The sequence below is a fragment of the Chrysochloris asiatica genome, unplaced genomic scaffold (genome assembly GCF_000296735.1).
Source record: "Chrysochloris asiatica unplaced genomic scaffold, ChrAsi1.0 scaffold00005, whole genome shotgun sequence".
Classification (NCBI taxonomy): domain Eukaryota; kingdom Metazoa; phylum Chordata; class Mammalia; order Afrosoricida; family Chrysochloridae; genus Chrysochloris; species Chrysochloris asiatica.
Genome location: NW_006408523.1, coordinates 942,053 through 966,691, shown reverse-complemented (window position 1 = coordinate 966,691; position 24,639 = coordinate 942,053). Strand labels below are relative to the sequence as shown.

Genomic DNA, 24,639 nt, shown 5'->3' with positions numbered 1-24,639 from the left:
CAGTACTTTATATTCTTGGCTTATTCTGTAAGCGTAAATGTCCCTATTAAGTGAACAGTAAAAATAAATGAAAAGAAAATTGAAATCCATTACCAGGTATCTTCAGAAGGGATGAAAATAATTCAGTGTACAATTGACTGAGATCTTTAACTTAAAAGAGTGCATGGTGGCAGGGAAGGAGAGCCGGCTATGTTTCTAAATTTCTTCGTGGCTCTAACATTTTATGATTTAATTTGATTATTTTTCTATACGTTCTACTAATATTTTATTAAAGAGATTTGTCCGGTTACATTTCTTTCAATGTAGTTGACAGGCTTTGGTATCAGGACCGTTCAAAGAGGTTAGAGAAATATTCTTCTATCCTGTATTTAAAAACACACCAGTGTCTGCATGGTTGGTATTTCTTACTGAAATGTCTGACAGAATTCACTGCTGAAGCCATGTGGGCCTGATATTTTCTTTGTGGGGAGGCTTTTGATTAATGCTGTTGTTGTTATTGTTAGGTGCCGTCGAGTCAGTACTGACTCATAACAACCCTACATACAACCGAATGAAACACCGCCCGGTCCTGCACCAACCTCACAATCGTTGCTACGCTCGAGCCCATTGCTGCTGCCATTGTGCCAACCCATGTTGTTGGGGGTCTTCCTCTTTACCCCTGACCCTCCACTTTACCAAGCATGATGTCCTTCTCCAGGGACTAGTCCCTCCTAACAATATGTCCAAAGTATGAGAGACGAAGTCTGGCCATCCTGGCTCCTAAGGAACACTCTGACTGTACTTTTTCCAACACAAATTTGTTCTTTTGGCAGTTCATAGTACTTTTAATATTCTCCTCCAACACTATAACTCGAATGCATCAATTCTTCTACGATCTTCCTTATTCATTGTCCAACTTTTGCATGAATATGAGGTTATTGAAAATACCATGGCTTGGGTCAGGCACACCTGAATTATTTTGATTACTGATTAGTTTATTAAGCAGATATTTTCTACTTCTTGGGTCAGTTTTGTTACTGCATCTTTCAAGAAATATGTCCATTGTATCTCTTTCTCCAGTATGTCATCCCAAAGTTTCCCACAATTCTCCTTTATTATTCTTTCTTCTGTGGTGCGATCCAGGGAGTGTTCCTTCTTTTTTTTTTTTAATGTTTTATTGAGAATTATGTGATAGTTTACATGGGAGAACATTAGCTTTACATTCATCCTATAGTATATTGATTCATTGCCATGTTTACAGTTCCCTCCATGCATCATCAACCAACCAAAGGGTATATCCTGCAAGCCTGCCCCCTTGGTCGTCAGCACACAGTCCCTCTCCCTCTCTGGGTCTAAAGTCCCCAGCTGCTCCATCTCTCCACATCATCATCTCTGCCTCCATCTCTGGCATCACTACTTCTCTGGGTAGGGTCCCCTCACTTTGCTGTTCTCCCTGGATGGTCCCAGGGACCTCCGCTCCTGGACTGCAAAGTCAACCACTCCCCTCCTTTTGTTACAAAACATCTACCTTTACATTTCCAACCCTCACAATCAGTCCCGATAGCAATTATTCACTATTATACCACGAGAGTGCTATCCCCATCTCCTTTCACTAGCCTCTCCAAGACAGATTGGATACTACTCAGTGGAGATTCTACCTTCCTCCGTACCCTCTGGATCTAGTCTCCCTCTTGAAAGCGTGTAAGCTAGTCACTTCTGGTCTTTGTAGCCACTCCTCCCCCCTCCCCCCGACCATTTAAATTAACCAGTGTCAAGTTGCCCATCCCTGTCTACTCTGTGTATGGAAGGGGTGGGAATGATCCTCGCTGTAAAGATTTGTTCCCTCTTTTGAGCTACTGTATCCATAGGTGTAGGTCAAGTTCATCTAATTGTATCAGGTTACTCTTTTTTTTTCCCTCTTCTTTCTTCTTCTAGTTGAGTTGTGATCATCTAGCCATTGAAGCCAGGTCAAGTGGGTATTATCTGCAAGCGTGGGTGTTCTTATGCATATGCCCTCTCTTCTTATCAGCTAGAAGCTTCACTCTCCACTCTAGTCCTCTGTGGCTTTGTCACTTACTACTGGGCCTAGGAGTCCCCAGGTCTTGCCATACTGCTGGCCAACCAGGTCTCCACCCGGGTTTACAGGATTCTATTGAATGTGGTAGGGCTTAGCTTGCAGCTTCATTGCTGTTTTTCCCACACTTCCCCTCATTGGTGACCAACGTGGTCACCAGTCAGAGTGCATGTCTGCTCGTGTATGGCCATTGAGTCTTAGTCTTGGAAGAGGGTTTGCCCTGAGGGGACCTGACCACGTGCCTTGATGTCTCCTGAGTGAGTACCTTGCTTGTTCTTGTAGTAATCATTTGGTCTGCCGTTATTGTTTTGTATTTTTCCTGTCGGTCTTTCTTTTAAGAAGTATCTTCTGTTCTCCTAGCTGCTTCAGGCTGGCCTCCTTGTCCTTTCAGGTGGAAATTTCCCACCTCAGAAGATTCTGGATGGGGTTCAGGATTCCACCTATGGTCTTATGTAATGCAGAGGCTCCACAGGAAGCCTCCTTCACTGGGCACGTTGTAGCTCATTTTAGGTATTCCAATCAGTTTTAGGCTGAAAGCAGACTTACAAGCTTTCTCTGGTGATATTTCTGGATATTCCTTTCTCTCCCCATCAAGTGTCTATTTTATAACAATATGCCAGGGAAACCACGATTCAAAAGACAGCCAACCATCTTAACATTGTTTCCTCTATTTTGCCCATTCCAACCATGCCTCAATCCCTGTATTCCAGAGCCCTGTTGTTCCAAGGTTGTATATACATCATTCTTTACCTCTGTCCCACTTAGCCCATGCAAACCTGCCTAATTGTTTTCTCATCTGCTTTGTTCTCCCTTCTCGTGTATTGCCCCCCTCCCTAGCACCCAAACTATTCTGTGTCTATTCTCTACCCTGTTTCTGTGCTCCACCTTCCCTTCCCTCCTCTCACTGCACCCCACACACAGTAACCAGCAAAGAATAAGTGGTTGTTTCTATGCAAAAACTTTAGAACAGTTTGAGGCAAAGACTTCAGAAGAATGTGAGGTAAAACAAAACAAGGAAAGGGCTTATTTCTTTGTAAAGACTCTAGAACAATGTGAAGCAAAACCTTTGGAACAACGTGAAGTAATACAAAACTAAAAAGGTGGTTATTTCTGTATAGAACAACACGAGCTAAAGCAAACCAACAAAAAGTGGTACATTCGGTGTAAGATTACAACAGCGTGAGTGAGCTAAGGTCTTTAGAGCAATGTGAAGTAAAACACAAGAAAAGGTCATTGCTTCTGTGTTTCTTTTTTAGGTTATCTCCCCTCCAGAAGGCTGAAATCGTGCACCTGGTCAAGAGTCACGTGAAGGCAATTACTCTTGCCGTGGGCGATGGGGCCAACGATGTGGGGATGATCCAGACTGCCCATGTGGGCGTGGGTATCACTGGGAACGAGGGCCTGCAGGCCACCAACAACTCGGACTACGCCATCGCACAGGTCAGAGCTGGTGTACATTGGGCAGGCAGGAGTTCATGAGCCCTCCAGCCCACCTTGAGGTTCTGTTTGAGCCTGTCAGCACAGTTGATGCTCCTTCCTGTCTTCTCTTACATTCTGGAGGAATAAAGATATGTTTGGCCAAACTGAGAATCAATGTGTATAAGTGCCACTAAGTTGGTTCCCTCTCATAGCGACCTGTATAGGGTTTCTGAGGAGTGACTGATGGGTTTGAACTGCCAACCTTGCAGTTAGAAGTCCAGTACTTACCCTGTAGTGCCACACCAGGACTCCAAGAATTCCTAGCCCTGAGAATTATAACCTGTAAATCCCCAGTCTTGCCAAATCTCTGTAACTGCTTTGCTCTGTGGTTTCTCTTGATGAACAAGTTTTCAAGACCTACAGGCTCCCCAGTTTTGTTTTTTAAGGAGACTGGCTTCTCTCAGCTGTGACTGTGATAACTACCTAGTGTGGCTGCCATGAGAGATTTCCAATCCTGCACGTTCATGGTACTTTTGATTAGGCATTGGGCCGCTAACCACAAGTCGGTATTTCAACTCCACCAGGCTCTCCGAGAGAGGAAGTTGAGGCTGTGTGTCGCCGTAAAGATTTATAGCCTCAGAAACCCTAAGGAGCAGTTCTGCCTGGTCCTGTAGGGTCACTATGAGTGGGAACTGACTTCAGGGCAGTGGGTTTGTCCTCATGTGTGTGACTTGGTGGCATGGCTGCTGTGAGCTCACGCTGAAACAGCTGCCGTCTTTGGCCTTCGTGACCTTGCAGTGAGGAGCCAAGCAAGTTGCTTACCAGAACAATGCTATCTTTTATTCCTTCATAAAGTGGTACCTCCCAAGCAAAAGAACAGTCACTAAACAGTTCTTGCTTTCCATCTTCCTCATGCAAAATGACCACCATCTTGTTCAAAGAAGCTCCCAGGAATATATAGCCGTTTCTTTGTTGAGGATTGGAAAATGGAGACAGAGAAGCTCACAGTCCCGCAGACTGCGGATGTTGGTTAGATTTGCCATCTCACTTGTCACTGAAAGAAAACCTGTGGTCGTTGGATCAAGTCTGGCTCATGGTAGCCCCAGGCACGTCCGAGTAGAGCTGTGTTCCACACGGTTTGTAGTGACTATGGCTCCGAAGTAGATTGCTGAATTTCCTTCTGGGTGGACTCAGGCCCCCGGTCTTTTGGTAACAGTGGAACATTTTACTATTGATGCCAACCAGAGACTTTTGCCCCCATGGAGGGGATGCAAAACCCAAACCAATAATTGTTGTTGCTAAGTACCATAGAGTCGGTTCCTACCCATAGCAACCCTGTATAGGGTTTCTGAGGAGCTGCTGGTGAGCTTGAACCACCGACATTGCAGTTCAAACGGCTTTGCAGTCTGGCACATTAACCCACAGCGCCACACCAGGACTCCAAACCAATAATTAGAGTAATAATATTAAGTCTCTCTTGTGTTAGGAAGTGATACGTGTTATTTATATGTATATATTTATATATTTGAGACCTGATGTGGCACCGTAAGATAAGCACTGGACTGCTAACTGAAGGTTAGCACTTCAAACCCACCAGCTGCTCCTTGGAAAAAACAGGGTCTCTATGAGTTGGAATCAACTCCATGGCAATGAACAACAACATTATGTATTTGAGTTCTGGCGTGGTGCTGTAGTATCAACAACACTGGGCTGCTAACCACGAGGTCGGTGGTTCAAACCCACCAGCCGCTCCTTGGGAACCCCTAGGCAAGGTTGCTGTGAATCAGAACTGACTCAACAGCACTTAACAACAAAACAGCAACGTATTTATTTATTTATTGTAGCAGGTAGGAAACTGATCACTCTAATACTTAGTTACTTCACCTCCAGAAAATTACATACGTGTTCTTGGGTCTCTCATTTCTGATACAATGTTCTTTTTGTATATAATCGGACCCTTTCATAAGTAATCTGGCCCTTTCTCATGACTAACGTCCTAAACGTGTTTCAGACTGAAATAAAAGTCTTGCACATGACAACTAAAGAACTCAAGCACTATTTAGTTGAGCATAAAAGCGATGCTTGGTGTGTGTTTTGTTGTGTTTTTACATGTCCGTTGTCCACAAAATTGGTTAGTTCTATGTGCTTTCTGTGTTGTAGTCCATACATAGGAATGCGCTGAGGTTTGCAGTATTGTGAAAATGTCATTTTGTGGTTTATCGCTAAAAGGTAGGTTAGTTTGAAGTTGAATTGATTGCAGTTTCTCTCTTTTAGTTTAGTTACTTGGAGAAACTGCTGTTGGTTCATGGATCTTGGAATTATATCCGAGTGACCAAATGCATATTGTACTGTTTCTACAAGAACGTGGTGCTCTACATCATACAGGTAAGAAAGGAAATCAGCTTTCTTTCACTGAGTAGTTAGATTTCTCTTTGGCATCAGACCTGGGAATCTAAAAGCTTTTCATATGAATCTCTTACATATTCCTGCTTTAGTTTTTTGCTCGTATAAAAATGCATGACATCATGGTGACATATTGATATGTAGTTATTGTTGTTAGGTGCCATTGAGTTGGTTCTGACTCTTGGTGACTCTTTGTACAACAGAACGAAACTCTGTCTTGTTCTGATCCATCCTTACAAGCGTTGTTCTGTTCAAGTGCATTATCACTGCCACTGTGTCGATCCATCTTGTTGGGGATCTTCTTCTTTTTCATTGACTCTCCACTTTGCCAAACAGGGTGTCCTTCTCCTGACAACATGTCCAAAGTTCCAACATCATAACTCATATGCATCAGTTCTTCTGTGGTCTTCCTTATCTGTAGTCCAGCTTCTGCATGCATATAAGACCATTGAAAATGCCATGGCTTGGGACAGGTGTACCTTAGTCCTCAAAGTGATGTCTTTGCTCCTGAAAACTTTGAAGAGGTCTTGTGCAGCAGATTTGCTTAATGCTATACATTGTTTGACTTCTTTTTTTTTTTAAGGTTCTTATTGTGAATTAAGTGATAGTTTACATGGGAGAATATTAGCTTTACATTCATCCTATCGTATTTCATTTCAATGCCATGATTACAATCCCCTCCATGCATCATCAAACAACCAAAGGGCACATCCTGCAAGCCTGCCCCTCGGTCGTCAGCACACAGCCCCTATCTCTCCATGAGTCCAGAGTCCCTAGTGCTCCATCTTGCCACGTCATCGTCTCTGCCTCCATCTCTGACATCACTGCATCTCTGGATAGGGTCCCGCACTCCGCTCTTCTCCCTTGATGGTCCCAGGGACCTCCATACCTGGACTGCAAAGTCAACCACTCCCTTCTTTTTGTTACAAAATGTCTGCTTTTGCATTTCCAACCCTCACAGTCAGTCCTGATAGCAATTATTCACTACTGTACCACATGAGTCTTCTCCCCATCTCCTTTCATCAGTCCCATCTAGAAAGACTGCAAACCACTCAGTGGAGATTCTACCTTCTCCCGCCCCCTCTGGATCTAGGCTCCCTCTTGAAAGCTGGTAAGTCACTTCTTGCCTTTGCAGCCTCCTCCCCATTTTGGGTAGCCAGTGTCTAAGTTGCCCATCCCTGTCAACCCTGTGTACTGAGGGAGTGGGAATGATTCTCGCTGTAAAGATTCGTTCCCTCTTTTGAGCTACTACATCCACAAGCATAGGTCAAGGTCATCAAATTGTAGTGGATTACTCTTTTTATCCTCTTCTTACTTCCTCTAGTCGAGTTCTGATCATCCAGCCATTGAAGCCAGGTCAAATGGTTGCTGTCTGCAAGTATGGGCATTCTTGTGCATTGATTTCTTGACTGTTGTTGGCATGTTTATGTACTCTGTTGTACAATAAGCTTTCAGTGCTCAAACATCTCAGAAATATCTATGAAATGTTTTTGCTGTTGCTTTTTGTCAATTAATCTCTGCCTCATGGGGACCTTATGTACAATAGAGCCAAGCATTGCCGAATCCTGTTCTCTCTTCATGCTCATAGGTCTGTTTGAGCCGTTGTTACAGCTCTAGGTCACTTCATCTCCATCTCATGGAGGATGGTCCTCTACTGGACCAAACATGCTGCCCTTTTCTAACGACTGACAGATTCTAGTGGTTGAGCCTTATGGAGTCCTGGTGTGGCGCTGTGGCCTAATGTGTCAGACTGCAAAGTTGTTTGAACTGCAAGGTCGGTGGTTCAAGCTCACCAGCGTCTCCTTGGAAACCCGTCGGAATCAATTCGACGGCACTTCACAACAACAACAAGCCTTATGATGTGTCCAAAGTCAGCAGACAAAATTCCACTCTCCTGGCTTCTAAAGACCACTTGAGTTTTATTTCTTTTAAGACTCATTTGCTCTTTCTTTTGGAGTTCATGGTGCTCAACAGTGTTAGCTGACACCGGCATTCAAACGCATCGGTTCCTCGGACCTCTTTTTCCTGTGTCCAGCTTTGCATGCATATGAGGCCATTGAGAAGACTCCAGTTGGGACTGACACACCTTAGTCGGCAGAGGGACATCTTTGCTTTTCAGAACTGTTAGCTGTATTCCTATCGAAATGGGAAGACTTCATCGTGAGATTGTGTTGTCCCTTTCAACAATCCCACCAAGGGATTCCAGTTCCACTAAAGGGCCCTAGTTTTTCAGCACACTCTCTTTTCTTTTATATTTTCTTGCTCTATATAGCATTGGTGGTTAAGGAGACTTGAAACCAACAAACATTAAACTGCATTTTTTCCACACCAGAAAATCTGAGTGTAAGCAGAAAAGTTTTGCTACTTAAGTTTCAGTTATACATGCACGAGTTTTATTCCAAACAAAACATGCTTAGAGGTGTCTTTGCAATCCACAGATAATAGCAGGCAGGTTTTCTCAGTCATGCCCTTGTCTTGGTTTCATTAGGGTCCTTTCAAAACAAAAGGGCTGATCAAAACAGTAGCTTCTGAGTCTATCTGCTGAGTCAATTAAATTCAGAGAGGTTATCTCAGAGGGATGTTTTTTGGGATTTCCAAGGGGTCATCTTGATAGAGATTCTCGAAGGAACCGGACACTCTTGATTATTTAAACCCTATACAGGGTCGCTATGAGTCAGACCCAATGTCACAGCACTTAACAACAACAACTAAGTCTTAGCTACGAGTTGAGTAAGTCCTCCTAATTTATTTTTTATTTTCAAACTTGTCTTAATTACTCTAAGTCCTTTGCCTTTAGATATAAATTTTAGAAACTGTCAGCAACATGTAGCATTTGAAGTTTATAACTTATGAAAGAACAATTATATGTCTGTGGCTATAGGATAAGCACTGGACCACAAGGTCAGTTTGAACCTCAAGGTCAGTAGTTCAAACTCACCCGCTGCTCCTGGGAAACCCTATCCAGTATCGCTGTGAGTTGGAACCGCTCCGACGGCACTTGGCAGTAACAACTCAATAATTATCCTCTGGCAGCTGACGTTTTTATCTTCTGTGTCTCTGTCTTCGTGTTTGGACATGTTCAGGTAAGCACTGATACAAGCCTTCTTCTCTTTCAGCTGTGGTTCGCCTTTGTTAATGGATTTTCTGGGCAGATTCTATTTGATAGTTGGTGCATCAGCTTATACAACGTGGTAAGCATTCTCCACCTCTGTCAGCCAGTGAGCAGCACTTCAGTGACATTCCTCGGCTGTTTAGGTTTATAAGTATATCCATGTCTATTGTCTGTATCCATAGCAGGCAGCTCACGTACATCTTCCAGGCCTTTGTTGTTGCCTCCAACCATGCAGGAATCAAACTCTCCACATGGGTTTTAAATCAGAGCTGATCATATGAAAATTGTGCTCCATGTATTTTGACAACATATCCCAAACGTCTCCACACTATAGCTATGCAATGTTTTCTTGCCTTTTAACCAATTGAAAATCGCTGAAGTTCACCTAAACTCAGTCTGTTTCAAAAATGTAATTCTGGTGTATCTGTGTGTGTGTGTGTTGTGTGTGAATGTGAGAGAGAGTACATAGTGGGTTCTGACGTCTTTTAACCTTCCTGAAAGAAAATGGATCCTTGTGGGCGTGTGTAACCGCTGCAGTTTCTGTCTGTACCATACGTAGGAAAGTTTGATCCCAAGGTTCAGAGTAAATGCTTTTTTCCATTGTCATCTAATTTTAAAAATGTACAACCTTACACTAATCTGTGACTCATTTTTTTTATAACTTTTTATTGTGATTTGGGTGAAAGTTTACAGAGCAAACTGGTTTTCTATTTAGCTATTCCTGCGTATTTGGTTTGGTGACACTGATTGCAGCTCCCCCCCCTCCAATGCGGCAACATCTTCCCACTTCCTCCCTATGTTTCCCGTTTCCAGCCATCCTTCTGTTCTATGCTTTCCTGTCCCTTCCTGCCTCCTGGGCTTTATCCCAGGAAAACACTGCCCTGTGGAGCTTGTGCAGGTGATGGTTCTAAGAAGTACGTACCTCTCTGGTGTTGCTGGTTCCCTTACAGGCCTGTCTGTTGTTTGGCTCAGGGGTTGGTTCAGTTACAGGCCTAAAGCGCATCTAAGGGTCCTAGTCTCGGGGGTTCCAACAGCCTCTATCAGACTTGTAAGTCTCGTGCTTTTTATGATTTTGAGTTTTGCTCCACGTTTTTCTCCCACTTGATTCAGGCCCTCCTATGGGGTCCCTTTGAGAATGGTCAGCACTAGTAGCTAGGTAGCATCTGGATCTTCTTATCACAAGGTCATGGAGGCTGGGGTTTATGTGGTCTTTGTGACTAATTGTTTCCATGTGTCTGTGATTTTCTTCAATCTTCTTTGCTCTGAAACAGGGAGAAACCAATAGTTACACCTCAAGGTAGCCCCTCTTGAGCTTTTAAGACGACAGGCAGTACTCACCAAAGTAGGAGGCAGAGTACTATCTTTGGGGACTCAGTTATGCCAATGGACTTGGATGTCTCCTGAGGCCCAGTAACTCATTCCCTCAAGGCGTTTGGTATGGCTAAGAAGTTTCCATAACTTTGTACCCAGTATGTTCTGTTATGGAATCCTGGTGTGGATAAGCATTGGACCATAAGGTTGGTTGGAACTGCAAAGTTCGGGGGTTCACACTCACCAGCTGCTCCTTGGTAACCCTATGCAGGGTCACTATGAGTCAGAGCCTACTTGATGGCACTTAGAAACAACAATGTTCTATTACATCGCTGGATATATTTGCAGCACCTATAAATACATATGATATGCAGATGCTACAACCTTGCTTGGTAGAAGTGAAGAGGACTTGAAGTACTTATTGATGAAGATCAAAGACTACAGCTTTCAGAATGGATTGCACCTTAAAATGAAGAACACAGAAGTCTTCACAACTGGTCCACTCAATAATATCCTGATAAAGGGAGAAAAAGTTGAAGTTGTTAAGAGATTTCATTTTGCTTGGATCTACAATCAAGGCTCATGGAAGCAGCAGTCAGGAAATTAAAAGATACGATGCATTAGGCAAAACTGCAGCAAAAGATCTCTCTAAAGTATTCAAGAGCAAAGATTTCACTTTGAACACTACGGTGCCCCTGACCTAAGCCCTGACATGTCAGTCAGCCCAGGTGCATGTGAAAGTTAGACAGTGAGCAAGGAAACCCATTGAAGAAGCGATGCATTTGAGTTATGGTGTTGGGGAGGAATCCCAGCAGTACTAATGACGACCACAAGAGTGAACAAATCTGTTTTGGAAGAAGTGCACCAGAATCCTCCTTGGAAGGGGAGGATGGTGAGAGTTCATCTCGTACTGTCAGTTGTGATGAACATGGGTGTGCATATAACTGAGTTATGGTTCTTTATTCCCTAGAATATAGAACTAGTACTGGAACTACTGGGTCATATGAGATTTCTAGTTCCAACATTGTAATGCAGTGCCATTGTTTCAGTGTTTACTTACACTGTTTTTCAGTCTCCCTGCCAGGGTCTGAGTCTTCTAGTCTCTCTACACCCTAGGCAACATGTGTTTCTTGAACTTTGCTATTAATGCTGGGGAGTTCTGGGGTGGCGCTGTAGGATAAGCTCTGGTGGATTGCTTACCACAAGGTTGGTGGTTCAAACCCACCAGCCACTCTTTGGAAACCCTTTACTGGGTCAGTATGTGTCAGAACTGGCTCTAGGGCGCTTAGCAACAATTAACTCTTGTTTGAATTCACCACTCCTCTGTCAGTGTGTCGTACTGTGGTCACCTGTGTGTTTCCCTGATTCTGGAAGCGATGCCACCCATATTTGCAATGCCAGCAGGATCACCCATAGTGGACAGAGTTCGATGGAGCTTCCAGACTAAGAGACACTAGGAGGAATGAGAAAAAGGCAACACTGGAAACCATATTAAAAGCAGTGAAACATTGTCTGGTGTAGTGCCAGAAGATGAGCCCACTCAAAATACTACAGTGGTGTAGTGAATGATTCATTGGCTCTTCTAGCCTTAGTCTGTAACTCTCACCAAACAACGTTTCTGCCCTGCTGGGTCTGGGTAAGAGGAGGTGGGACAAGATACGGATGGCATGGCATGATTCAGCTGTGGATCGTGTTAGCAGAGTTCAGTGCAATTGTAAAAACTTGAAACTCTAGCCTGGGTGTAAAATGAGCCATCTCAGAAGAAGTAGGGAACATCTCACTACCATCAAAGAAGAGCCAGGAGGGGAGCCGGTCCTTCCAACCCTGAGATCGATGCACATTGAATGTCCTCCTTAACCCAGGCGCCGAAAGCTGTGACCCTGGAGGAGTGGTAGAGGAGCGTCAGCAGCAGAGCCAAGAACCAGAACACAAGACAGAGCAGTGGACTTTTGAGTCCACAGAGCGAGTGATTTGGGGCAGGAAGCTTACTTGCAGAGTGGGGTGCCTCCCGGCACTGAAGTGGGGGAGCAGGTTTTTCTGACCCACGGAGCTAGAGCCGAGGGCCTTCAGGCTGAGGCTCATGGTGGAATGGTGTGTGCTGTGGGCATTTGTCAGCAGCTGACTCCAACATCTGTGCCCTGAGCATTTTCTGATCCTGTATACAACCTGGTAAGTTCTCTAATAAACCCCATCACTGTGAGGATGGTGTCTGCGGTCCATGTGGCTACTGCAGTGGATTATCAGACCCAACTGAGGAGCAGACAGGGTTGCTGCCACATATTGTTTGCAAGTCCTGGGGAAGAGCTGCTTCCTCAAGGCAGAGTTGGCCTGAATGATATGGATGGAGCAAAGCCTTGAGGACTTTCATCTGCTGATGGGATACAACCTAAAATGAGAACAAACACCTGTAAATATCCATTAGTAATCAGAATGTGGAAGGTCTGAAAGATGAATCTAGGAAAATTACAAGTTGTCAAAAATGAAATGGAACGTATAATTGGTATTGTCCATTTTGAATCAGACAATCACATGGTTTACTATGCCGGAAACGACCAATTCAAGAAGAATGGCACCACATTTACTGTAGAAAAGAGCCTTTCAAGATGTATCTTGCAGTACAATGCTGTCGATACAGTGGCACTCTAGGATAAACTGGACTGTTGACCGCACGGTCAGCGCTTCAAACTGACCCGTGCTCCTTAGCAATCTTATACAGGCTCGCTATGTGTCGCAACTGACTCAGTGGCACTTAATAAAAACAACAACAAGGAAACCCAGTTAATAATACTGTTATTCAGACTTATGCACCAACCACTAAAGTCAATGATGAAGAAATTGAAGAATTCTACCAACTTCTTCCGTCTGAAATTAATCAAACATGAAATCAAGATGCACCGATCATTCTGATGATTGGAATGCAAAAGTTGGAAGCACAGAGGAAAGATTGGTGGCTGGAAAATATGGCCTTAGTGATAGAAATGATACAGAAGATCGCATTATGGAATTTTAGAAGACCAGAGACGAATTCATTGCAGATGCCTTTCTTCAGCGACATAAACAATGAATGACAATACACGTGGACCTCACTAGATGGAATACACAGGAATCAAATTGACTACATCTATGGGAAGAGATGCAGTCCTGGTGTGGCGCTGTGGGTTAATGCTCTGGACTGCAAAGCTGGTTTGATCCGCAATGCCAGTGGTTCAAGCTCATCAGCTGCTTCTCGGAAACCCTATACAGGGTCTCTGTGGGTCAGAACCGTCTCGACCGCACTTAACAACAGCAATGGGAAGAGATGATGGAGAGGCTCAGCATCATCAGCCAAAACAAGGCTTGAAGAATTCTTGTTCCTGGAATCCTGAGACAACCACATGAAAAATCCCTGGCTATGCGTCCATTGGAAAGGACTAAGCCACATACTCTCGGGCCCTTTGCAGACAATGATTGCTGACCACGTAGTGTAGAAATACACAGATGTATAGCATTCCTGACGAGGTCTGAATGTCCTTCCCCTGAGGAGTTTTTGTGACAGCACCTCACAGATTTCAGTGGGTATAGCTTTGAATTCCCATCTTCCTTCTCTTGATTTCCCTCTTTTTCCTTATTTCCTCTCCCCTTCCCTCCCCTTCTCTCCTTTCCCCATTTTTCTTACAATATGATGCCCCTCAACATGACAGAGAGCTCTCTGAAGGCTGATGTCTTTGTCTTCTAATAGGATTCCTGACATAATGGTTATCCAATCAATATTCCCAGTAAATAAATGGGAAACACAATTTTGTTTCTGAAGATACCAATCTAGATGAATTATTAGAATTGTTTTTCATTCGGTCTAACATTTAACTCAACAATATTTATTGAGTGCCTGCCTATTGGAGTCCTGGCATGGCACTGTAGGATAAGCACTGGACTGCTAATCACAAGGTCAGTGGTTCAAACCTACCAGCTGCTCCTTGGAAACCCTATACAGGGTCATTGTGAGTCGAAACCGACACTAAGGCACTTAATCATAATTATTATTACATGCCAAGGACCTAGGTGGTACAAGTGGTTTGTGACTGGTTGCTAACCCCAAAGTTGAGGGTTAGAATCCACCCACAGCTCCGTGAAAGAAAAGCCTGGCAAATTGCTTCTGTAAAGATTAAGAGCAAGAAAACTCCGTGGAGTCGTTCTACTCTGTATCACACAGGTGGACCTATGGCAGCTCACAAAAACAACAACACTACAAACCAGGTCCCGGCACATGAACTAGCTCTGAAAGGCCTTGTTCGTAGGAAGGAGACAGGACCAGGATGCCAGATTTAAGGGCCAATATTACACCTTTTCTGCAGCTACCTGGATGTTTAGTGTAGTCCTGCTGTACTCATTCAGCACAACAAAGTGAAATATTATAACACATTGATTCCAAGATTGGATCAATCAGAAACTTTACATCCTGGTTTGGTCGATTGGTTTGAATCTGTGTGATACAATAGCTTAAGACTCAGCAGAAATTGCAAACATTGAGATTGCTCTGTTCCCTTCATCCAGCTCAGAGCTGAAAGCCAGGAAATTCATATTCGTACAGTCTAATTAATCAGGGGATGCATTAAACACTCATTTTAACAGGCTCTTGTTTTCTATATAGATTTTCACTTCATTGCCACCTTTCACTCTGGGCGTCTTTGAACAATGTTGCACTCAGAGGAGCTTGCTTAAGTACCCGCAACTCTACGCAATTTCTCAAGAAGAGAAAATTTTCAACACAAAGGTAACCAAAGTTTATTTCAGGTCTTTCATCTCAGACTGACTCTAACTGTAACTTGGCCTCTTCCCTTTTTGATACTTTAGGAATAATTAAAAATAAAAAAAAAACCCCAGACAACAGTTTATCTGATCCAAGGAATTGAGTTTATTAATTTACAGATTATCTCTGGATGATCTATTTCTACAATAGCAGAATTGGATAGATGAAGCAAGGTCATATGACCTATCCCCCTCCCCGCCCCACACGCACACACCACCACCAAAGACTAAGCCACATACTCTCGGGCCCTTTGCAGACAATGATTGCTGACCCCTGGCTTATCATTTTCATCAAATTTGGAGTATTTCCAGGCATTATTTGCTTTTATCCCCCTGGTTTGGCCTCACTTTCTAATTACACCTATGTGCATATCAATTTGGGTGAAGTTGTCTAGAGCCTCACTGAAATTATGTTTTTGGTAATGATTTTTAAATTCTCTCTCCTGTCTCATTTTAGATCATTTTATTGCTTTTTCTTCAGGGTTACTTCTGAAACATTTAACTGGGCATTCAGTTTCTCTTCTTCTGTAATATCTCATCTGGCAGGAATTCCAATCGGTCTAATTTTTTCCACCCCACAGTTGTAATTTTTATCTCTAGATTTGCCTGTACCCCTACTTCACTTTTTGAATGTGTGACTATGAGCCTGTGGGCAGCTGTTTGAACATCTTGCCTGCTCATTCTAACGTATGTCTCCATTCGTGGTTGGGTTGAGTAGCTTTATTGACCTTCTGATTTTCACCTGCACTCAGGTGTTTTCCTGCTTTTATGTGTGCCTGATAGTTCTTGATTAGATTCCTGACATTGTGGATTTTACCTTGTAAAATTGTTGTTGCAGTTAGGTGCCTTCGAGTTGGTCCCTGCTCGTAGTGACCGTCAGCACAACAGAAGGAAACACTGCCCCGTCCTGTGCCAACCTCACAGTTGCTGATATGTTTGAACTCACTATTACTGACATGATGGTTGGGGGTCTTCCTCTTGCATCGACCCTCTACTTTTCCAAGTGCGATGTCCTTCTCCAGGGACAGTATGTCTAAAGTATGAGAGACAAAGCCTCACCATCCATCCTGGTTCCTAAGGAGGCTGCTGGCTCGACTTCTTTCAAGACACATTTGTTGCTTTTTCGAGCAGTCCATGGTACTTTGACTATATTCCCATAATGCACCAGTTCTTCTCTAGTCTTTCTTATTCTAGGAATGCATTTGAGGTGAATGAAAGTACCATGACTTGGGTCAGGCAGATACTATTTGTAAGATTTTCATTGGCTAACTATTCAGAAGTGGTCTGCCTCTCCTTCTAACTAGCTTGTCTGAGACTGGAAGCTCATCTGAAACCTGTCCACCATGGGTCACCCTGCTGGTATTTAAAACACCGGTGGCATAGCTTTCAGAATCACAGCAACTCACAAGCCGCCACAGTATGACAAACAGACAGATGAGTGGTGGCTTGTAAAACACTCCTACAAATATTCTTCAGCTTAGTTCTGGAACACAAACAAGTGAATTTAAAACAGCTTGGTCCTGTGAGACCTGACTTTTAAGATCTGTTAGGCAAAAAAGGAGCATTAAGCTTATGGGTAACAGTTCTCCACTATTGAAGCAATTAACAACTACAGCAACTGAAGCAAAAGGATCCCTGGTGGTGCAGTGGGTTAAGTGTTGGGCTTCTAACCGCTAACCTTGGAGGTTCAAACCCACCAGCTGCTCCTCGGGAGAAAGATGAGGGCGTGTGCTCCTGTAAAGATGTACGCCTTCGGAAGCCCCGTACCGTGGCAGGATTGACGGTCGTGGCTGGGGCTTGGTTCTCGCTCTAGACCTTTTTTTGCCTGTCAGCCTTCCCAGCAAGCTTGGAAATAGCAAGTGTATTTAGAAATGAAAGAATGAAGAAGTCGGATGGTTATTCTGTTGGCTCCTACGCTATGGATGCCTTTGACCGATGCCAGAGATTTTTATACGATTGAGATCTTTCTTTGAGAAAATCGTGAATGGTCTGTTCATAAAAAGTAACGAATTTTTTCAAGAATTCTTTTGGTCAGAGTCAGAGTGCAGCCGTAAAGGACCAGAGTACATTGTAAAATGAAATGCTATTTAAAGTTTTATATTTTAAACATTTTCATAGTTATTTTTGAAACTTGTCTTTTGATTATTTTTCACTAGATAATTTGCATTTCATAGTTGAGTTTTATACTTTTTTACTTCAGAAAAGGGGGCCATGCTGGCTCAGTGGGGAAGTGCTCAGCTGCTAACTGAAAAGTTGGCAATTCGAACCCACCAACTTCTCCTTAAGAGAAGCATGTGGCAGTTTGCTTCCACGAAGGTTAAAGCCCTAGAAACCCTATAGGGCAGCCCCGCTCTGCCTTCCGGTTGCTTTAAGTTGGCATCAGCTCAGTAACACACAACAGCAATGACACATTTAATAACTCTGTTTTCCAAATAGTATCATTCTCTAACTTCAATCATCTCTTTTCAAAATTGAAAAAGAAATGATTTTTTTTGTTTTTGTCTTCATGAAGAGCATTTTTTTTTTTTTTTAAGTACACTTTGCTTCCCAAATGACACTCTTCTCCAACTTCACAGTCATGTCTTTTCGAAGTCGAAGAGGTGGATTTGCTTTGAGCCTTCATGAAGAAGTGTGTGGCACGTGGCAAGCATGCATACATACTCTTAGATGTAAGCCAAGGTCTAGGCATTGTGGTCCCTCCTTGACCTTTATGGTTTGTTTTCTTGTAGGTCTTCTGGATTGAATTTATGAATGCCTTGGTCCACTCCTTCATTCTCTTCTGGTTACCAAAACAAATGGTGGAGCATGGTAATGACTTCATTGTTTCAAAAATCAGCCAAAAGGAAAATGTTACTCTCACTGGATTAAATGTTTTTACAAGTATATGTGTTTCCCCCAGAAACAGCTGGGAGGGCGGGGGGACACATACAGAGAATTTATTGTTGTTGTTAAAGTGCCGATGAGTTGGCTCAAACTCCTAGCAATCCTGTGTAGAGCTTCCAAGCAGTGGCCAGTGAGTTTGAACCGCAAACCTGTCAGCTAACAGTCCAGTGCTTATCCAACAATGTCACACAGGGCTCCAGAATTTAGAGACTATTAAATAGTCATGTAAATGTCGCATTAGGCATTCCTCTAGCTAACAGACTATCGTTTGAACACTTATTGGCAGACCCTTAGAGGCCATTCTGTCCGTCTCTGACATATATACACGGAGAACAAGCGCTTTTATTGTTCATCTTGACTATACATTTGAGTAAGGAAGGCTAACAGAGAACATACTATTTGTGATGGACTGTGAACGCCTCCTGTTAATGAGTTGAAATTTATGTCTACTTGATTTCCTACTTGCCCTTCTTAAACTTCACTGTAGACTGCAACACAAGATCAACAGGAATTTAGCCTTATCACATATATTGGCATAGTCTTTTCTGTTCTGATAGGTAATTTTTCAAGTATATATCAGGGCGTTGTTCAAAACAACGGAGCAATCTTTTAGTACTTAGTGGAGACTAACTCGTAGGTGTGTGTTAGTTCTCTGCTGGTGTGGCGCTGTGGGATAAAGCTCTGGATCGCAAGGTTGGTTTGAACTACCAGGTCAGAAGTTCAAATTCACCAGCCGCTCCTTGGAAACACTATTTAGAGTCACTATGAGTAGGAACTGACTCAACAGCATTTAACAACAACAACATCACAGGATTACCACAAGTGGATGGCTCCAAGAACCGGAAGTTTATTCTCACAGTTTAAGGTGCTAAAAGTCCAAACTCAGAGCACCGATTCTGAAGAAAAGTCCTTGTTTCCTTTCAGCATCTATAGACCCAGCATTCCTTGGAGACCCACATGTGTCTCGGCATCAGTCTTCCCCTGGATCTGGGAGCATCACAGCGCAAGGGCCCTGGGTCCAAAGGATGTGTTCCACTCCCAGCTCTTCTTTCTTGATAGTACTAGGTCCCAGGCTAATTACTTAGACTAGGCTTTTGTGTGCTAGTTGGAGGAGGTTTGGTTTCTTGTCCTTTAAGTGGATGTCTGCCTGAACACTCGGCCTGCTGGATCCATAGTGCTCAGAGAAAGTTGTGTTAAATTCAGCGAGGCATGCGTTCCAGCATTTGTCTACAGAAAGCTCCTATTCTCTTAGTTACAAAGAAAGTTACCAGGTTTTGAATACAAGGACTGAAGATGAGTAGTAGAAATATGGTGGTCAGGGGCCCAAGGAAGGGACTGACCCAAATTATTGAGGGAAGGTAGCCCTTAATTTGAGATCAGAGAGTCTGAGAGAATACTGCTTTTTGTCCTTGTAGCCACTCACTATTTTCTAGAATGTGTTGGACCTTGAACTTCACTTCCTTGGTTACATTTATGTACGTACAGCAAGTGGTATTTGCGCTTGTGCAAACTCCCCACTGCTTCGCTGGTAGATAGTCATGGGCTATGCGGTGGGCATGACCCTGTTAGCTGATGTGATTCTTGGAGAGCCCTCAGGGACTGTCCTGACTCTGCACCCAATTCCTTGACCTCTGAGAAGATCTTTAGTTGGTTGTCTACAATACTGTGCATGATGGGACTGGCTGCCAATAGACTGAGGGTGCTTAGACTTAAAAAGGTGAGGCGCTCCCTCTCTCACTGAAGGGAGGGGTTGCTGAGTGGAGGAGGGGGCAGGTCTCAGGTCTCAGTGTGTTTGGGGTTCCCTTGGTAGAGGGGTTAGTTACGCATCCTACAGTACAGGTGACCCAGACTTGGGCTGCATTTCATCATGAGACTGAGTACCCTAGGCTCTATAACCCTTACCTTGACAGAGAAGTCATAACCCGCCTTCCAAACTCAACAAGGAGGAGGAATTTCCCAACTACTGGAATTACCAGGATCGAAACCACAGTGACTTCAAAGTGGAAAGTGGGGTGACAAAATATTCAGAGAAAAAGAGAAAGTTTCTGTGATTCAGTTTTCTGCAATGGGTGGATTTCTGTTTCCTCCATGAGGAATACTCAGCAATATGTTAGGTTCCCGCCTTTTCACAGGAACTCAATTAGTCCTCAGGTTCTTTGGTGGCCGAGAGACTCTGGTGACTTTCACGGTACTCCCTGGGGAAGGCTGGACAGTCGCGTGCCCAATGCCCAGCCTGACCGCACCGAGGACTGGTGTTTCATAGACTGGTCACTTTTCCATCAAAGTCCAACTTCTTGGCAATGGTGTCCAGGCTTTCCATGATAGACTGTTGGCCATCTTCTTGCCATTAAAGATGCTGCAAGGAAGCTTAACCTTTGGGCGATTCCTCTCTTTTGGCAACAGAAGCTGCTGTGAGAAAATCCAGTTGTCAGATTCTACAGACAGAGTTCAATGTAACCTTTATTGTTGTTGTTGTTGTTGTTAGTACCGACCTTATGCACAGCAGAACGAAACACTGCCCGATCCTGGGCCAACCTCATTATCATTGGCACACTTGAACCATTGATGCTGCCACTTGGCCAATCCATCTCACTGGGGGTCTTCCTCTTTTCCTCTGACCCTCCACCTTACCAAACATGATATCCTTCTCCAGTGACTGGTCCCTCCTGACAATATGCCCGAAGTATGAAAGACGAAATTTGGCCATCGTGGCCTCCAAGGAGCACTCTGGCTGTACTTCTTCCGAAATGGATCTATTGGTTCTTTTGGCAGTCCATGGCACTTTCAATATTCTCCTCCAACACCATAACTCAAAAGCATCAATTCTTCTACGGTCTTCCTTATTCACTGTCCAGCTTTCGCATGCATATGAGGTTATTGAAAATACCATGGCTTGGGTCAGGTGCACCTTAGTCTTCAAGCTGACATCTTTGCTCTTCAACACTTTAAAAAGTTCTTGTGCAGCAGATTTGCCTAATGCAATATGTCGTTTGATTTCTTGACTGCTGCTTCTGTGAGTGTTGATAGTTGATCCAAGAAGAATGAAGTCCTTGACAACTTCAATCTTTTCTCTGTTGATAAGAATGTTGTTTGTTAGTCCAGTGGTGAGGATTTTAGTCCAGAGGTGTGCTCTTTGATCTTCATCAGTAAATATTTTAAGTCTTCTTCAGTTTCAGCAAGCAAGGTTGTATCATCTGCATATCACAGGTTGTTAATGAGTCTTCCTCCAATCCTGATGCCACGTTTTTCTTCATATAACTCACCTTCTCAGATTATTTGCTCAGCATACAGGTTGAATAAGTATGGTGAAAGAATACAACCCTGTCGCACACCTTTCCTAATTTTAAACCATTGAGTGTTCCCATGTTCTGCTCTTGGTCCAGGTACAGATTCCTCATGAGCACAATTAAGTGTTCTGGAATACTCATACTTTGCAATGTTGTCCATAGCTTGTCATGATCCACACAATCGAAAGCCTTTGTGTAGTCAATAAAGCACAGGTAAGCATCTTTCTGATATTCTCTGCTTTCAGCCAAGATTCATCGGACATCAGAAATGATATCCCTGACACACCTGCCAGTTTATCGTACTGTGGTGGCTTGTGAGTTTCTGTGATTCTGAAAGATATGCCACCGGTATTTTAAATACCAGCAGGGTCCCCCATGGTGGACACGTTTTAGATGAGCTTCCAGATGAAGACAGACTAAGAAGAAGGAGTGACGAACTATTTCTGAATATTTAGTCACCGAAAACCTTATGAATAGCAGAGAACCTCTATAGATTCATTTTAAGAACTGAAGGAAATCATGCTTAAATGTATGAAAACATGATGGCAATGGATCATCAAATAAAAAACAGTTAGCAGTAAAGAGGTAGAAGTTATAATAAGGAAGTGAATGAAAATTCCAGGATTTAAAAGTACAATAACTGAATGAAGAATTATTTAGAGGGGTGGAATATCCATTATTATGTTCTGCCAATTCCAGCCACTTTGCCCTCTCTAACGTCCATCCTTTGTCACATCAACTCAGCAGAAGTATTAAGCCATCTTTTCTGAAAAAAAGTACTTCATATATTTTGTCTCTTTTTCTAATTGATTTTAGAAGGAGGAAAAGCCCTATTACTTATTCACTGGTAGAAGCAGAAATCCTGGTCTTACTGCCTTTTTGTCTTTGATCTGTCATGGACTGAGAAAGATGATTGAAAGCCTTCTACTAAGCCTATGAAGCTACTGTCCTGAGATCATCTTTAAACCATGAGCCAAAAATATGCCCCAAAGTCTTCTTAAAACTGAGCACTAGTTTAGCTTAGGTAGTGAAGAATGTCTGCCTTGAGAATTGTGTTCTTTTGATGTTTATCTGCATGGGATCAAATTGACAACAGCAACTCAAAAGTTTACACAGGAAGCTGAGGGGACACTGAATGGTGTGTGTGTGGGGGGTGGGGGGCAGAAACAGTTGGGAAAAGAGGCTGAGAACGCTTCACAACTTGAACAATCCAGTCACTGTCACTGAAGTGTACTTGTGAGGACTGTTGAGTTGTCAGCGTATGTACGTCAGCAACAATAAAATGAAATACATAAAGCATTCATTTACAGTAGCTCTGGTAGCGTAGTGGTTACGAATCGGGCTGCGAACCTTAAGGTCAGCGGTTTGAAACTACCAGCCGCTCCGCGGGAGAAAGATGAGGCTTTCTACTCCCGTAAGGATTTACACCCTCGGAAACCCTGTACAGGGTCGCTATGGGTCGGAACCGACTCGATGGCACTTAACAACAACAACACAGTATAATGACTAATAACCACAAGTCATTTTTATTCCATCAATTCCTGGAGCCTTGTTCAGTGCACCTTGGACTTCCTCATTCAGTATCATTGGCTCTTGATCATATGCTGCCTCTTGAAACGATTGAACATCAACCATTTCCCTTTGGTACAGTGACTCTGTGGATTCCTTCCATCTTCTTTCGATGGTTTCTGCATCATTCAATAATTTACCCAGAGATAGCTTTCAATAATGAAAATTGAGGCTTGATTTTTTCTTCAGTTCTCCCATTTTGTTTGTTTGTTTGTTTGTTATGATGTGTTTTTATTGATGTGTGTCACTTCCTTTATATTAGTTTTCATGGAAGTAAGGAGGTTGGTGATGTTGTGGGTTAGGCACTGGGCTGCTAATGTCAAGCTTGGTGGTTCATACCTACCAATCTCCCCGTGGGAGGAAGAGGAGGCTGTCTGTTCCTGTGAAAGTTTAGGGAACCCCGAGGAAGCAGTTCTGCCCTTCCTTTTGGGCCCCTAGGAGTTGGAATAGACTCAGTGGCGTGGGTTTGGTTGTCCGCATCCTTTATGGATTCTTCATGGAATGAGACTGTTTTGTGCCAGCTGTTGGCAGTGGATCTTCAAGGAATGTACTTCAGCTGATGTTTCCCGAGATATGCTACCCTGGCCAACTTGGTGTCTCCTTAGAAACGCAGGGCTTCCTTTTACTGTCATTGACACCACACAGCTTCTGCACTGATCCACTCTACATTGGTTTGCTGAACCTGGGGGGTATTTGGCTCCTAGTTTCCCTCCATGGGGATGTTTTGGTGGTTCTCTGTTCCCATAGCTGATCCTGTACAATTTCCAGAAGGAACTGGGATTTCTCTTTTGCACCACCACAACCATGCCGAAAGCCTTCCTTCCTTCTCAACAGAGCTGGTCATTTTTCTTTCCCTGTTTTGAGCATGTAACTGGACTTTGAAGCCAAATGCTGCCTTCCTGTGCACTCGCGTTTGTTCCCTTTGCTGTGGTCACAGTGCCAGTGTGGCGTAGCTCAACACCTTGAGGTCTGTATCGGTCCTGACCCAGGGTGCTCATTCTCCGGGATGCTCTAAAGGACCCGGAGATGAACCCATAGCTCCTTTCCATCAGGTGCCATCACAATTTTTCTGTTGCTATTGTCCAGTGCTGGTGAGTCACTTCTGACTCATAGCGACTCTCTACACAACAGAATGCAACACTGCCCGGTGCTGCCCCAGCACCAATTGTTGTGTTGTTGTTGTGTCAGTCCATCTCATTGGGGGTCTTCCTCTTTTTCACTGAGCCTCCATTTTACAAAGCATGATGTCTTTCTCCAGGAACTGGTCCCTCCTGATAACAAATCTAAAGTATAAGCTATGAAGTCTTGCTGTCCTGGCTTCTAAGGAACATTCTGGGTGCTTTTATTCCAAGACAGACTTGTTTGTCCTTGTGGCAGTCCACAGTACTTTTAATACCCGACTCATAGCAGTCCTATATTGTAAATCGTGATGAGAGTAGAAAGCGTTATCATCTATGTGTGAAGCCACTGGTGGGTTTCAACTGCCAACCTTGTGCTTAGCAGTCTAGTGCTTATTCAACAGTGCCACCAGCACTCCTGCACTAAATATACCAGGGACTCCTGGTATGGTGCTATAGGGTCAACATTGGACTTGCCAAGGATGGGAGCGAGACGGAGGGGAAATCACTTGGCAGACAATTGTTGCTGTTGTTAAGTGCTGTTGAGTCTGTTTAGGGATTTCCAAGGAGTGGCAGTTCCCCATTTCTCAAATTGGGGGAACTGAAGAAAAAATTCAAGCCTCAATTTCCATTATTGAAAGATTTCTCTGGGTATATTATTGAATGATGCAGAAAGCATCAAGAGAAGATGGAAGGAAT

At 43.5% G+C, this 24,639-nt stretch overlaps 1 protein-coding gene across 1 annotated transcript in view; it reads left to right on the top strand.

The window, feature by feature from the left end:
* Positions 1-24,639, top strand: part of LOC102818051 (probable phospholipid-transporting ATPase IB-like) — a 208,832-nt gene that overhangs the window by 108,555 nt on the left and 75,638 nt on the right. Inside the window, exons 24-28 of the mRNA XM_006832037.1 lie at positions 3,310-3,493; positions 5,747-5,857; positions 8,992-9,066; positions 14,926-15,048; positions 17,813-17,891. Of these exons, the coding sequence (XP_006832100.1) occupies positions 3,310-3,493; positions 5,747-5,857; positions 8,992-9,066; positions 14,926-15,048; positions 17,813-17,891 (572 nt within the window). The remainder of the gene's footprint in view (positions 1-3,309; positions 3,494-5,746; positions 5,858-8,991; positions 9,067-14,925; positions 15,049-17,812; positions 17,892-24,639) is intronic.